At 44.6% G+C, this 15,761-nt stretch overlaps 1 protein-coding gene across 1 annotated transcript; it reads left to right on the top strand.

The window, feature by feature from the left end:
• Nucleotides 1-2,694: 2,694 nt before the first annotated feature.
• On the top strand, nucleotides 2,695-13,586 carry LOC6545029 (gonadotropin-releasing hormone receptor). Its single transcript, XM_001972489.3, has 6 exons — nucleotides 2,695-2,705; nucleotides 5,703-6,648; nucleotides 10,937-11,120; nucleotides 11,179-11,384; nucleotides 12,329-12,480; nucleotides 13,143-13,586. Exons 2-6 carry the CDS (start codon nucleotides 5,875-5,877, stop codon nucleotides 13,567-13,569), a joined length of 1,743 nt encoding a protein of 580 aa, XP_001972525.3. The 5' UTR covers nucleotides 2,695-2,705; nucleotides 5,703-5,874; the 3' UTR covers nucleotides 13,570-13,586.
• Nucleotides 13,587-15,761: the final 2,175 nt, after the last annotated feature.

Here is a 15,761-nt window from a genome sequence, read left to right as displayed (position 1 = left end):
GAGAGTGGAAAGAAAAGCGGAAAATCAGGAGCAACTTTCCGGGTTCGGGGCGACAAACTCAAGTGCCGGATCCGGTAGAATTTGAAGCCACAGCCGCCGAAAGCTGGACGCCGCAACCAAGGCTAGCTGAAAATCAATTTGTTTGACAAGCCAGGACCCGCACAGTGGGTCAAAAGCTGGCTAATGCGGCTGGACCATAAAACTCGTAAGTTGGCTAATAAGATTTGCATTTAACGGCCGTGTCTTCGATGTGTTCTTTATGGGATTGCCGTTCGAGGGGCGGGTCAAAGTTAATTTGTGCAATGCAGAATTTTGATTTGGGTCAATGGAGCTCACTGTCAGTTATTGGCTAAGCCGGGAACCCCTCCTCTATTTAAATCCTTGCCCATTTGGAATCGGTATCGGGACTTGGGTGCCATTCGTGCCGCTGCTCATAAACTCTATTATTTATGCGGCATACTCTAGCAGCACATTAGTCGATGGCACGTGTACGACGTGGACTTTGGCAAATATTGGGGAACGTTTGTTTATTTATTTTTTGTTTTTTGGTTTTTCCTGTACGTTGTCTCCCTGTGGCTCCGTGTAATCAGCGAGCTAATGATGAGAGGAGTCCTGCCGGCGTGCTCCTGCTCCTCCTCACCTGCTCCTCCGCAAAAGGAATTCCTTTTTCCGCCGGCAAGCCACGCGGTTTCACTTTTTAAGCCGGCCTCCTTGATTGTTGTCAAGTTGGGACTGGCACACGTATATGAAAACAGACATGCTTTACATAAAACTCAAAAGATTTGGGCATCAGTAGCAAACTTTTGCCATCCGCCGGATGAAAATCCCGCAGGCCCATCGAAAGCAATTCAGCAGCATACATGTTTCGCATAGAACGGAATTCCATGACAACTTGGCGCAAAAGTGATATAAATCACCGGAGAAACAGGAAGCCGGCGAGCCCTCGAAACTCGATGCCATAATTTTCTGGGGCAAATTATGCACTTTGCGGGGATTACCCAACCCAAAGTGAAACGGGGATTTTCCGGAAAATGGGCTAAAGTCTCATACACGCGCATGAGTTAATAGATGCACGCGTGCATGATAGTTAATATGAATATTAATCCAATTACTGTTCAGCCTAGGGAAAGTTTAATTTTCTGCATACTCGTGCCTGGCAAAAACGCCGGAAAAGACGGAAAAATTTCCAAGTGAGCTGCTGGCAGCTTGAGTAGTTCGAAAGGCTTTTTCGTGCCAATTTCGTAATACCATATTGGGGAAATTAATCTGGCAGCTCAGTGGCGGAATCAATTGTAAGAAACGAGGTCATACGAGGTATTACAGGGCATTTGCCTGCAAGTCTTCTCCCATCAATTTGCATAAATCATTTTCTATTATATTGGCAAACGATATATTTGGTTTATCGGTGAGCAAACATTGTGCTCTCTGCCTGAGCTGAAATTATTTAGTCATCAGTTGCCGCTGCTCCTTTGATGGGATCACGAAATGAACCTGAAGAGCCGCCTCCAAGCTCCTGACAGCTGCCACGGCGAGTCCTGGCATCCTGCCGTCGATATCCGCTGCTCGCATAAGTGTCTGGAAAACAATAGACAGCGGGCGCTAGGGCTTGTTTTTGGGAGTTTTCTTCTGGTTTGGCCCACTCCCTTTTGGGCCCGCATTGTTGTCGGTGTTGTCGGTTCATCACACGTGACTGAGCTGGCATTCAGTGCGTCATTTGTCATGTGGCGTTCCATTGTACAAGTATCCTGCCAGCGGTATTTACTCGCATGTGCTCATCCTGCTAAATGGAGCTTCCCAGGCCACTTGGTAGTTTTTTCCTCCCGTCCCAGTCCCAGCTGTGGCTGCAAAATGTACTCCATTGTGGCCTAATGACAGGTAACCGGAAGAGCTCTCGCTTTTAGTGTCAAAACCACAGATGGAATCATTCTTTTTTGTTTTTATGGACGTCAGATTTTCTTTTACCTTCCGAGGGCTGGCAGCACACTTGTTTGTTTTGTGAAAACTCAATTAGGGGCGCCAAATGGAATGGCTGGTTGTTTGGTTGTTTACTACGATTAAAGGGTTGAGCCTGGGCATGTGCGTAAATGAGGTAATTAGGGTAAATAGAATAAATATGCTGCCCATTGTGGCAAGATAAACTCTGCTTACTAAATCCAAGCACGCTAGACGCAACTACTTGTTAGCGCGGCTGAAAAAAGGCAGGAAGGAGCACAGGAATGGTGAAAATTATGGTCGCGCAGCCAGGAGAAGCCCACGCTGCGTATGAGTTATGTGCGTCCGTTGGGCGCATTGCCCTTCACAAGGAGACGCCAACAAGTTGCAAGTCGCACGAGCGAGGGTCGCTCCATCAGGTGGCATTCGTTTTATGAATGAATCCGCTTGCAACACGTTCGACGCTCGCTTCGAGCCGTTCGAGCCCGGTTCGAACCGCTAGCGCGATGATTTGAGTTTGCCGCCTTGGTTTTTCAAAATCAGTTGCCAGAACTCGACGTGCCGCAGCGGTTGAAAAGCGCGGAAAATTGGAAAACACATGCCAAGCACTTTCGCTGGCGCTTGGGATTTGGGATTTTGAAGTGGAAACCAGAGTTTGATGTCGCAAAGTGATACGATTAAGGAAAAGCCACCGAAAAGGGCAAATAGAGGCCAAAGCGTACCAAGTGCATTTTTCATGCTCCCAAACAAGATAACAGCCAAGTGAAATTGGTGTAAATAATTAAACTTAATCCACCTATTTAAAATAAAACAAAATAAGTGTGCATTTAAGTGGTGAAACAGTTTAAGTCTAATAGCTCGTCCTACTAACTTAAGGTCTATTAACTTAAAGTCTATTAACTTACAAGCAAGGCAAGTTTAAATACGTGAAATGTTACATATGTCTACCAATTATTCCAATTAAGCTTAATTGAAAGCAAATAAATATTTTTGTTGCCACCTGGAATTGTATAAACAAAGTGCTTAGTGAAGTTGTAATCAAAATTGAATTCGTTAAAGGTCTGCAAATAAATAAATTGGCTCATTCCATTTAATCTAGTGCAATGTCAGAGTGTCAAAATGAATTTCAATTACATTTTTCATCTGATCAAACGCCGAAATGACTTTTTTTTACGCGTGTGTGTTCGCGGACTTATCTGTGTGGTTAACCCAGGGCAATAATCAAAATGGCATCAAGAACTCCTCAAAAGCTGTGTGATGTTGGGCAAACAGTGAACTGTGGACACATTGGATATACACAGATACAGACACAGATACAGATACAGATACTTTTACACATACATTAAATTACTTGGCAATTTTGAACACTCCGGCAGAGTTTCAGACTTCTGACAGCGCTGCCAAAATATGAAAGACATGGCATATCGATGTTCAGGCCGACAAGACAAGTAGCCCGCGGAGTTCAGTGTATCTCAACTGTATTTGGAGAAGCCACACAACTGTGCAAATATCGCAGCCTCGGCTTAGACAAAGCCCAAAGTGTCCAAATAAATGTGAAATGTGAATGCAAACAGCCACGCCAACTTGAATTAGAGTATTAGCCAAGTTGAATGCAAATACCACAGCAAGTGGGAGTGGCAATGGTAGTGGTAGTAGTGGTGGTATTAGTGGTAGTGTTTGTGTGCCTCTTATCGTGAAAACTTTTTTGGGACTCTGCTCCCTTAATGAGAAGAGCCCTACGAATTTTCCAGATTTTCGGTTGGGAGTGAGAGATTGTCTGTCTGCAGTCCCTTGGACAGTTTATGAACTCAGCAAATAATTACAAAGTAGCGCCGTAAGAATAACAGCGAACTGCTTCGGGAATTAATCCAATTTCACTTAATGGACAAAGTTTGCGTGAAAGTAACTCGAAAAAATGAACTCAACTAAAATGCCTTCCGTTTGCCCAACTTTGTACAATTAGCTGGAAAAAATAGTGAAATTTCCACTTAAATCGTTACCCTGCAGGAATAAAAAGGAAATCATTTAAATTACTGCTGGGAAAATTGAAGTTTTTTTTAAAGTATTTAAAACCCCTTTTCTGTGAAAATATATATGTGAAAATATATATATGACTTTGCCATGGAAAATGCGAAAAAAAGAGGCTATAGTCTAACCTTTTAGTCAGGCGTTATGGTTATTTGCACTGCAGAAATGCAAATCAATCAAAATGCGTGCAAGCCGTTGGCTAAAAACTTTTCGCTAAAAGTTGAGCCAGCTCATCTGTCGCCGCCAAGGGGATTTTAATTCAGATCCCAAATACATGGCACAGATGTGCTTTTTTTCGCACTTTTTTTGAACTTTTATTTGGTCTTTTTTGGCTGCTCTCGTCTGCTGATCAATCAAATGCGCATTTGTGTATTAATCGCGTTGATTAAACTGCCTGCGAGAGATGGAAATTTCACTTGAGACTCGAGATTTCAGATGCGGGCCAGGCAATCAGATACAAATTGCTTTAGTGCCACCGAGCACTGCAGGTCATGAGCTATTAATCCGGCTTAATCGAGTGGTCTAGATTGAACAAGGGTAATTAGTTGGCAACCACACATGCCCTTTTCTCGTTAAATATTTTATCATTCAGTCCGATTGATTTCAATTGGGCTGAAGTGTTTTGTTTCATTCGGCTATGCACAAGTATTTGGACACACGCGTTTCTCTAAATTGGTTTTATTGGCAGCCCATTTGGCCGAGCAAATAACGCCATATAATGCTATACCCGAAGCCAAGCCGAAGCGTTCAATTTAATTTATGAACATAAATTAATTTGGAAAATGAAATTTCATGGAATTTCACATTTTACTTTGAACTTTTACTAACATGCAGCGTGGTCAAAGTCGAGTTCGAAATCGAAAGCGACACTGCAAAAACATCGTGTTTGTATCTATTAAAATGAAATTGTGCTTTTCCGCACTAGCTGCACTTAATCGCAAATACTCAAGGCGAATAATTGCTGCCGGGTAATTGCAACCAGCCCAGGTCAGCGAATTGGCTGCCGATGGCGTCATTATACTGCTGCAATATAAAGTCATCCGACTCCAGTCCGATTAGCTTAAGTGGGTCTTAGCTTGGCCTAAGACTAGACTAGTGTTTTGCCTTGCAAAACTCAAATCATGTCATGAACTTCGAGAGTCAGCAGACTTGCAACTTTCTGGAAACAATATAAAGGTAATAGTTGTTTATGTGCCATTTCCCTGCTGGCACACTCGAATATTTGCAGCTCTATTGGACTGCAGAGTGGATTTTGCAAAGGATTTTACAACAATTGCCCTTCAAGCTGACGTACCTAATTGTTTTGCTGAATTGCAACTGGCAAAGGCATTGCCATTGAAAACAATCAAATAAACAAGACAGCTGAGTGAAAGACTTTAGCTTCAGGGTGCACATTTTATATGAATTCAAGGTTGAAATTTAGTATAAAATGATTGCACAAGGCACAGGTTCATTTTAATCTAAATTTAATTAGCATTTGAGCATTTTTCTGTTGGGCCGGGAGAACCGACATTTGTTTACCTAGAAAATGAAAGGTTTTCAGAGAAAGTTGCGAGTAATACATATTTAATACGATTTCAAGTCCTTCGGTGTGCACAACGTTTGCCTAAGAAAACCAGAAGCTTTTTAGCTTAGCTAGCTTTCATATCTAATTACGCTTTTCTCCACAAAATAGGAAATTCCGCTTTCCCTGGCTCCCACTTCAATTAAACATGTACCTCCGATTATTCTTCTATTTGCAGTTTATTTATCCAGAAAAAGCCAACTAAAAGCTGCAATGTTGGTCATATATGAATGTAAAGTGGAACCGGAGGTCATTCCTTAAGTAACCGATTTAAGATGTTGAATTCCCAGGACCCCTAAACCACCGTCCAATCCCATCAAGTAACTCATTTAAGCCAAGATACAGACACAATGGAGGACGAGTGGGGCTCCTTTGATCGCCTGCCCAGTATTCCGAATGCCTCGACGGATTTGGAGGCGGAAAACGAGCTGATCAGCAACTGGACAACACTGGCCAACTTCACGCGACTTGTGGCTGGTGCCGCTCCAGAAATCGTCAACTACACGCTCAATATGATCGACGTGGGTGTGGGCATGGCCATGGATATATCCAACCTGAGCGTGAGCACCACGCCCCTGCCCGCCTACGCCATCGCCAATAGCTCCTCGCTGGCGCACACCAATAGTCGCCAGGAAGCCCCACCGATCGCGGAGCAGGTTCCCGAGCACGTGATGGACCACGCCCCCCAACTGTCCCGATCCGGACTGCTGAAAGTGTATGTCCTGGCGGTGATGGCACTGTTCTCCCTGCTGGGCAACCTGCTGACCATCTGGAATATCTACAAGACCCGCATTTCAAGGAGAAACTCCAGGCACACGTGGAGTGCCATCTACTCGCTGATGTTCCATCTGTCCATCGCCGATGTGCTGGTCACCTGGTTCTGCATCATCGGGGAGGCGGCTTGGTGTTACACCGTCCAGTGGCTGGCCAACGAGCTCACCTGCAAGCTGGTCAAGCTCTTCCAGATGTTCAGCCTCTACCTGAGCACCTATGTCCTGGTGCTGATCGGAGTGGACCGGTGGATAGCGGTCAAGTACCCGATGAAGTCGCTCAACATGGCCAAGCGGTGTCATCGACTACTTGGCGGTACTTACATCCTGTCGCTGGTGCTCAGCTTGCCACAGGTAGGTGATGAAACACCTTCTAAGTTGCAGTTCGTAGAAAATCTCTTGGTTAGAATAAACAATTAATATATTCGCACAAATAAAACAATATTATAAATCACCCTTTTTATGCTTTAGATCTAAAAGCAACCTGCATGACTACAGGAAATGTGAGAATCAATCTCAAAATGATTTAAAACGCAACAACTCAAAGTTAAAGACCGCTTTTAATTAGCAAATCTGTACAATCTGGGCCTCCTCTTAACTTATGAACCCTTTCGACAAATTCCTTTTCGACGGAAATGTAAAAACGTAAACCTCAAGGGCACAGATATTTTTACTTTTAAAATTAGCATGTAAAGTCACGGCCTGTAAAAACATTATTCTACTTAAGGTAATTTCGCCAAAGGCCAAAAGGCAGTTTTTCCGTCGAAACGAAGTGAGAAGGAGACACGCTTATGAAATAATCCACTCACTTTTGGAGCGGCGTTCCATTACGTTAAGTTAAGTTAAGTTAAAGCTGGGAATCAGCCGCGGTGATAGCCACCTGCCCCTGCCCCTGCCCCTGCCGCTCCATTTTATCCTGACACCCGCGCTGATGAAGTTGAAGTAATATGTTTGCTTTATAACACGTATACGCCCCGTGGCACAGTGCAAATAGTCTTGAGTAGGCGCCAGAATGTGTGCAGACATTAAAAATGATTGCCTTTCGCACAGTAAGTGTGCACTAAATGTGGCTTTGGGCCGCTGCCACGCCCACACACGCGTGCCGATGGGCGTAGGGATGGGCGGATGTGCGGATGGGACACCCAATCGAATTCCGGTCGTCCGACCAACAAAGGGTTTATTTCTTTGGGTTTTTCTCTCCGTTTTTCGGTTGGGGGCGCCAAAAAGGACCAAACAAGTGTGACTGCCTGCCGACAGACATTATTCATATTCCCGATTTCGGTTCTTTGTGCGCAGATAGGCGCTGGGTGATATATTCCTTTTCCCTGGCAAGGAAAGGCAGTCGGCTGCCGGATAAGAAAGAATGGGACTGCATTAATGGGAGCCACTCGCTTTGTTCTACGACTTGGCTCCAGATTTCCGGCACCCTGCTTGTGTAATATATGCCGCGTGTCTCCACATCCCGATTGCATACTTGATTCCCCTGGTGTGTCCTTGATTTATGGCCCCGGGCGAGGCGCCTCACCTCCACAACTCAGTGTATCTTTAGCTGGAGTCCTGGTGTTCCTAGAAGCGCACATTTTGGGCACTCCAGTTCAGGCTGTCACTATGGTAGGTAATTAGCACGAAAGGCGCACTTCAAAGTTGCCAAGCCAAGCGGCCAAGGGGCAGCAACATAGTTTGATTGAAAAGTGACTGCAAGCTTCCCACTGCTTCTTTGGTGACCCAGGGCGTTAATATCGTTCGTAGAACTTGGCTGGCCATTAGTACAAGTGGGGACAAAGGTCAAACCTTCTGTGTAACCAAATTCATTACCTGAGAGATCCCAAAAATAGAGGATAAAGAACAAAATGGGAGGTTTCCTCGCCACGGGATGGTGCAAGTTATGCAACTAGCACATTTTCCCCAGCTCGCACGCAAATGTATGCGAAAATGTAGCCCATTTAATTAGAGAGCTAAACAAACCGGCGCCATTCCTTTTAACTGAATAATGTATGGCGTGGAACAATAATTACAGACGTAACGCACAAATCGGGCAGAGCTTATATTTGCTCTCTTTGGGCCAAGTTGTGTGTGGGTTTTCTGGATGTGCGAGCCAGTTTGTTAAACCATCCGACTTGTTTAAGTGCCACAAAATATGCGAAGCTTAATTACATTTTCGTGTTTTTTTCCACTGCACGTCAAGCGGAAAATTTGGCAGTTTTGTTGGGGGCACAATCACGCTGATTTTTGGTCCAAATCAAAAAAATCATAATGAAAAGGACATAATGTATTGCCTTCGAATTATAAAATAGAACCACACTTTGCTAGACAGGCAGCTTGGGTGTAAATATTTGATGACGAACGCCGCAAATTATGATGACATGGCAGAATCCGTTTTTAGTTGGACACCAATATTGCTACATAATTCAGCAGCCACTGTCACCCAATTAAAAGAAACTTTGCAATCATTATGCCAATTTTTATGGTCCACTTTTCGACATGGCTCTCCCCGGGAAACTTTCTTCATTTCGCTTCTACTCGAACATGCGACATAAACTTTATGCCGCTTACAGACGTGACGTTCGAAGTATCCCAGCCGGAAATGAGGGAATCATCTCAAACAATTTTCCGGACAACTTTGCCATGTCACACGTTCTTGCAACCAACCAGCCAACCAAGCAGCACATGTGTTGGTAAGGGCCACACCGAATCCAATATGAGACGCGCTGCTGAACTTGTTGGTTTCACATAAAGGAGCGAAATGAAAATTCACTTCGACTGCCAATAAACAACAAATGTGTTCAACAGCATTTATTTGGCTTCACGTCTATCGACCCCAACTCCTCTTTCCACAAAAAAATAAGGAAACAAAGCACCGCCGACAATTCCAGTTTCAGGCCAACAATTCCGCACAATGAAAACTGGCGACATGATGAAGTCAAACACAAGGTTATCCACAGGTTCCCCGCGGAGTATTATTGCGAATTTGAGTTCAGCAACAACACAGCCTGAGTTGCGGCCTTAGGTGGCATAATTAGAATTTCGGAGAATTGTTTACATATTGGGAACGAGTCAATTTTTCAAAAGTCGCTCGATAATCGATACGGGTCCTTCGTCGCTTTGAACTCACCAGCACAACACTTTGAATAAAGTCTTCACATATTAACAGCAGAATTAGGATTTATAAATAGGTATAAATGAAATCCATTAAATATTTATTACAGTTTTGTGGCAAAATCATAACTTCCTAGCAAATTTCGTAAGTAAACAAGTCGAAGAATCCTTGTTAATTTTTCCCTTTAGCTTGCCATGTTGCTGTTCTCAATTTAGCTGGTCAGTTTTGGTCAAAACTTGGCAAAATATTGAAAAAACCATATATATTTTGACTATCTGAATGCTTTACAAACGTGTTAAGAAATCCAAGGCTGTCGTGGGAAAATTAAGAACTACTTGAGCCATGCAATTTGGTTTGAACGGAAATTCTGGAAGTTTTTCAGCCACCATGAATCAATCTTGTTTTATTTTACTTTCGAAAGTTTTTGTCTAAAGTTTTTCGTGGCAACTTGTGTAACAAATTGTGCACAAATAGTGCTGAGTGCTCGTGTGGCATGGTTGAACGCGTTGAAGGCCCTTTAAACTTTCAGTGCATTTTTAATGAATAGCAACATGGAAATAATGAACAACACCTGAAAAGTTTGTGTTAGAAATAAGTTCAGCTTGACAGCCTCCAGCCAATCCAGTTTATAAAACCCTTTTCTAAAGAATTTAAGGGGACAAAATAGAAAGCCACAATTATCCTTAGCCATGACCTATACAAGTATACTACAGTATATATGGTATAGAAAGTTACTGGCAATTTACTTCGGCGAAAGGCAATGGCTTGGAAGTTATAAATGTGCGAAATTAATAAAAATCAACCATTGGACGATTATCCGCATCTCGTTAGTTCTTTGGGGGGTTTCTGTAGTTTTACTACGCGACTCGCTTGAGCGCGGAAAGTTTTCCCATTTCCTGCATTTGGGTCAGCTGTTGACACGGCGGCCGACGGAAAACCCATAAAGAGCGCAAATAAAACGTCTTTTATCGTATTAGTTATGCGCAGACACATCCATGCTTGGCGAATATAAGACGCTACATTTCCTTTATCAGCCCATGCCAGACATTTTCCATGGAGAAGCCTGCTCTGCCACGAGAATTTCCACCTTTCTGCGGGATATTCTGCCAAGCTAAGCGCACAGCAAGCCTTCAACAATGACATATGCTTCTGCAGACGGAATACATTTCGCCAAACTGTTCCGTCAATTTGGAAAAATTTCAAGCCCAACAAGAAAATCAACCGAAGCACTTTTCACCCATCAGCAAGCTTTTCCGCTCACAAAGAGCAGTAGATCAAAGCAACTTCGTTTGGAGTCAGCAGTTTGTTACCATGGGCCGCCTGTGGATTCCATGAGAACATATCCGCACCTACTCCTTGGTGTAACCAGGACTAGATGGGTTGCTGATTAACATGTGATTGTAGCAGCTCCTATTTACATAACTCATTAAAGATTTGAATGCAAATATCCCACAGCATCACTTTCAGCACCACCACATTCCATCCATGTGTTGTTCTGTGCAACAATCGACCTTTAATGTTGTACTTTGCACGTCTACTTGCCAGTTCTTCATCTTCCACGTGTCGCGTGGACCCTTCGTGGAGGAGTTCTACCAGTGCGTCACCCACGGATTCTACACGGCGGATTGGCAGGAGCAGATGTACGCCACCTTCACGCTGGTCTTCACCTTCCTGCTGCCGCTGTGCATCCTGTTCGGCACCTACATGTCCACCTTTCGCACCATTTCCAGTGAGTTTCCAGCTAGCAATGGCTTGCATCACCATACTAATATGTGACAATCGCGCAGGCAGCGAAAAGATGTTCCAGGGCTCGAAGCTGGCCAACTATTCGACGGCCAAGTTGCCAACGCAGACGAATCGCCAGAGGCTGATACACAAGGCCAAGATGAAGTCGCTCCGCATTTCCGTGGTGATCATCATAGCCTTCCTCATCTGCTGGACGCCCTACTACGTCATGATGATTATGTTCATGTTCCTCAATCCGGACAAGAGGGTGAGTTTCCACTGCTCCCCTATTGAATTTCCGGCGAGCTGAATGACAGGCAGATGAGCTGATACCGAAGGGCGCATCAATCAGCAGTCGATTTGTCAGTTTGCCAGTTGCCAGCTTGCCAGTTTGTAGCGATTGCTATTGTTGAATCCTTTGTGCTGCTGCCCAACAATATTTACAACTTGGGGCTGTTAGTTGTATAAAACACGACCTAGTCGCAGATGGCAAGTCCGCTTGGAGCCATACCATTTGCCAGCGCTTTCAGCGGACCCACGCGCATAAAAATGATTTCTTATGCTCAATTTTTAATTAATCGTTACGGCCGGTCGCCATTTTTCCGTAACGGCGCCAACGGACACGGCGTACCCAACTTTGATGACTTGCCAGAGATTGGCCGTAAAAGCAGGACTACGGCCTCCGGAGGAGGGAATCGCGGCGGGAACACAAGCCGCATATCCTGTACAGTATGGGTTAACGAATGATTCGGAAAAATATTCATTTCAGGGAAAGTTTTTCATTTTGCCATCACAGCTGAAGCTAAAAATTAATACCTCCACTGTTCCCATTTGAAAATGTGCCCATAAAAAAGGGAGAATCATATTTGCTTTCACTTTATCTGCCGTTTTCCCTGAAATCGATATCCCTTGCCTATGCAAATGGATTGGCATTGACAATTTTCCAGACTAGACTTTTCGATTGCACATTTCTGATGGCATTTACGCAGAAACTCCCACTCGCTCACGAATGCTGGCTGTGGAAATCCCAGCCATGCCAGTGTGCACTAATTAATTTCAGCTGCCTCATGGAGGCCTCATGAAAGCCAGCTTTCTAGAGGTAACCCGAGCCCAATCCGACCGTAGAAACACCCACAATGTGCCCACTCGCACTTAAAGTGGGAAAAGGGTCCGGAAAGGGGAAATAATTTTAATTTCACGGATTGCTTGCAGCTGGGCGACGATCTGCAGGACGCCATCTTCTTCTTCGGAATGTCCAACAGCCTGGTCAACCCACTCATCTACGGTGCCTTCCACCTGTGTCCTGGCAAAGGAGGCAAGTCCAGCGGCGGGGGCGGCAACAACAACGCCTACAGCTTGAACAGGTGAGTGGCGGGGCCTGGAGCAAATGAATTCTATTAACCAGCAAATTTCGAGCTTGTTTTTGCACTTTTATCGTAATCGAAATAGTTACTTTTCACTCAGGCAGTTCGCTTGTAGAACAGCCAAGCAAGCTTAAGATGTTTGAAATGCTGAAATGCTGAAATGCTGTTTCGGGATAGTTCCCATTTAAGAATAAATGATTTTTGTAAGTTAATGTAACACGGCGCACAATGTCGACAGTTTCCCTTGAAGCACGATACTTAATAATAATCCGTCATTCGTTTAATTGGGGGTTGCTCTTAAGCAAAAGTTGCTGCTACTACTTTCAACTTGTACGCTGCTCATCTTAAAAGTGTAAAAGCTGCTATGTTGCAAGCAATTTGTTAACTAGGACGGTCTTGATGAAATTGAAAACTTCAGTGTCGCACAATAGGAAAACATTGTATCATCGCTAGTTTGTATAATTTACTGATTTTTATATACGTGTATATCATTTTATACTGCGACCTATGCTATGATTTTTTCACACTTCTATGATTGTTTTGATAGCGCAAAAAGTACAAACCTACCTACAAATGATTGGCAATAAACTGATAAATTCTTTTCCGTCTGGTTTTTATCACCTCACCGCATCGTCCATTCCCCGCCCACTTTTCATCCGCAGGGGCGACTCGCAGCGCACTCCATCCATGCTGACGGCGGTGACGCAGGTGGACGGCACAGGTGGCAGTTCCCGCCAGATGCGGGCCTTCCGCCAGCAGAGCTACTACCGCAGCTCCAGCAACGGCACAGCCGCACCGGGTGCAGGTGCTCCCTTCAAGGAGCAAGTGGGTCTGCTGCACGTGGGTCCCGGCAATGGGACGCCCGGTGGCACCGTCTCGAGCGGCGCCACGCCGCAGCTGATGCGGAAGGGATCGGCTCTGCTGGCCCGGCATCCCAGCTGCCTGCGGGAGCAGGAGCACCAGCAGCGGCTCCTGCTGCACGAGAAGCCCTCGACCCTGGTCCTCAGCTACGACAGCCAGCGGGGCGGAGTGGGTGTGGGCGTGGCCAGCGGACTGCTGGACAACAATGAGCGGGTGTCGGCCGTGTGAGAGCAGCTGGCGATGGCGGTAGCGGCGGCGGTGGATGCGCCGGATGCGGCTGCGGCTGCGGACGCGGATGTGGCGACGGAGGACGCCTGCTCCTGCTGCCATTGCCTGAGCAGGGAGCTGCTGCGACGGCAGTTAGAACTTCAAGAGCTTCCAGTGCAGTGAGGGGACTGCCAGAGGATTTGATCCAGTGGAGAGGCGTCGATGATCAGATCACCGGGGCGTGCAACATGTGCTTAGATAAGCTAATCGAGAGTTAAGTCTTCAAACACAATGGGTGTGCTTAGAGTAGCGTATGATTAGAGCTAGTCCGTACGAAATGCTTGCCCTACACTGGGAGAAACTCGTGGTCCCTTGCATGTTCTAGTACTTGACTTGAACAAAGATACGCCCATCGCAAAAAAAGTATACAAATAAACCCGATATCTCGTATGTATATATACACCCCATAAAACTAATAAATTGCAATTAAATGTGGTTGTGAAAATAGATTTATCTTCTGAATGTTAAAAATGTTGCTACAATAAATGCAATTATAATCTGTGTGCAATCAGAGTCACTTACCATTTCAGCTTAAATGACTGCTTAATTGGTTATACATATGCACAAATGACTTTGAATGGGTTTCTCTCATTGGCAGGGCAACATTGTAAAGTTAATTAAACTCGTTTTCCAGTTTTTCATTCAGTTCCCTCAGCTAAGCAACTCAAAAATAAATTCCCTAATTGTGTAAAGAAGAAATCAGCCAAAACAGGTTAAGTCTCACTATTGTAAATAAATTAACTCATTATTTTGAGGAGATTATTGTAAATAATTGCGAAAAATACAAATAAATATGAGTTCATGTTCAACAACACAAGAGCATATTGTGACTAATTTAAGATACTAAAACCAAACTCATATCCAAACTCATATCCATATCTTATAGTTTCCTGAGTTGCGATTAGTTTCTGTTGATTTCCGTTTCAAAACCTTAAAGGAAGCTCCATCTGAACCGTACTTTTCCCTTTGTAAACGGCGCTCTTCCAAAGGAATCCATAATTTACGGCCATACCATCTGGAAATACCAATGCAGACCGAATCCCAGCGAACACCACAACTCAATTTGGCCAAAAAGCCCCAGGAGATGTGCGGATGTGTCTGGCGATTCCGGAGAATGAACCACACACACATATGACATTAGAGGAATCCATCGGAACGGCTTAGCTTCCATCCGTTTGCATATTCATGTGCTGCGCACTTTGGTGCGTACTTATGTATAAATAATCTGTGTCAAATTTGTATAGTTTATTTTTTAATAAAACCCGAATGATCCCAGCGTAACTTTACGAGCCAACTTTTACGCGCCACGCACAGCTCAACACGTTGATGAACTAGGATGTACTGCATTGTGTGCCCCATAAATCCCCCAGAGCTCACGTCCACCCGCCGGAGCACGGGTATATTACAAAATTTTTATGGGCGGCACAGGCGGAGGTCGTCCCATCGCGATAGGCCCGACCCGAGGACACTTTTCCCCTGCCAGTGCCTCCGCCCACTCCTCCACTCCAAATAGAAATTCCAATTCCGAGGAAAAGTTTCTCGCCCAAAATGCAAAACAATTTTTGCGAGCACAAGTCGACGAACAATGCGCCCGAAAATGCTCCTCAAAATCCCAATTTAGAAGCTGCGCCGGAAACAGGAACCCAATTACCACAAATAATGAAAGATGGACTCCGCTGGCGTGGCCTAAACTCCAGCCCTCAATTATGCGCAGTCAGACGAGCTACGAGTATTTCGCACTGACCAAAAAGTCGCACACAAGCTAGAACAATTAGTTAATGTAATAATAATAAGGGGTTTCCCAGGATGAACTCGATAACATTTAAACGAAACATTACATGGTAAGGACTCGTATGTACAGGTATTTTCTGAATAAATTGTCTATTAGCCCGCAAACGTAAAAATAATAAAAATTCTGAAAAAATGGCATTTCAAGTAACCAGCTTTTTTCTCCCTGTACCCTTCAACATTTAATGGCTCGATATTTCGTGATGTTCCGCTGACCAACTGCCAAAGTTTAGAACGCGATTCCCTGGCCATTCCAAAATGTAAATGCCGAGCGAAAAGTGTTCCACGAATGCGTATTTTATTTTAAGTACGCATTCCAGCAAACAAAGCCATTCGATGGCGAACGAAGAGGCACTTAACGAGCG

This window comes from Drosophila erecta, unplaced genomic scaffold (assembly GCF_003286155.1).
Source record: "Drosophila erecta strain 14021-0224.00,06,07 unplaced genomic scaffold, DereRS2 tig00000021-arrow-pilon, whole genome shotgun sequence".
NCBI classification, from domain to species: Eukaryota; Metazoa; Arthropoda; class Insecta; order Diptera; family Drosophilidae; genus Drosophila; species Drosophila erecta.
Note: the sequence above shows the minus strand (reverse complement) of the source record. Positions and strands in the feature narration are given on the sequence as shown.

Excerpts from the sequence above, each read along its gene's own strand:
- LOC6545029 (XM_001972489.3), top strand. The coding sequence starts at position 5,875 with ATGGAGGACGAGTGGGGCTCCTTTGATCGCCTGCCCAGTATTCCGAAT. Across the intron at positions 6,649-10,936 it reads TGGTGCTCAGCTTGCCACAG|TTCTTCATCTTCCACGTGTC; the intron begins GTAGGTGATGAA and ends TCTACTTGCCAG. Across the intron at positions 11,385-12,328 it reads TCCTCAATCCGGACAAGAGG|CTGGGCGACGATCTGCAGGA; the intron begins GTGAGTTTCCAC and ends GATTGCTTGCAG.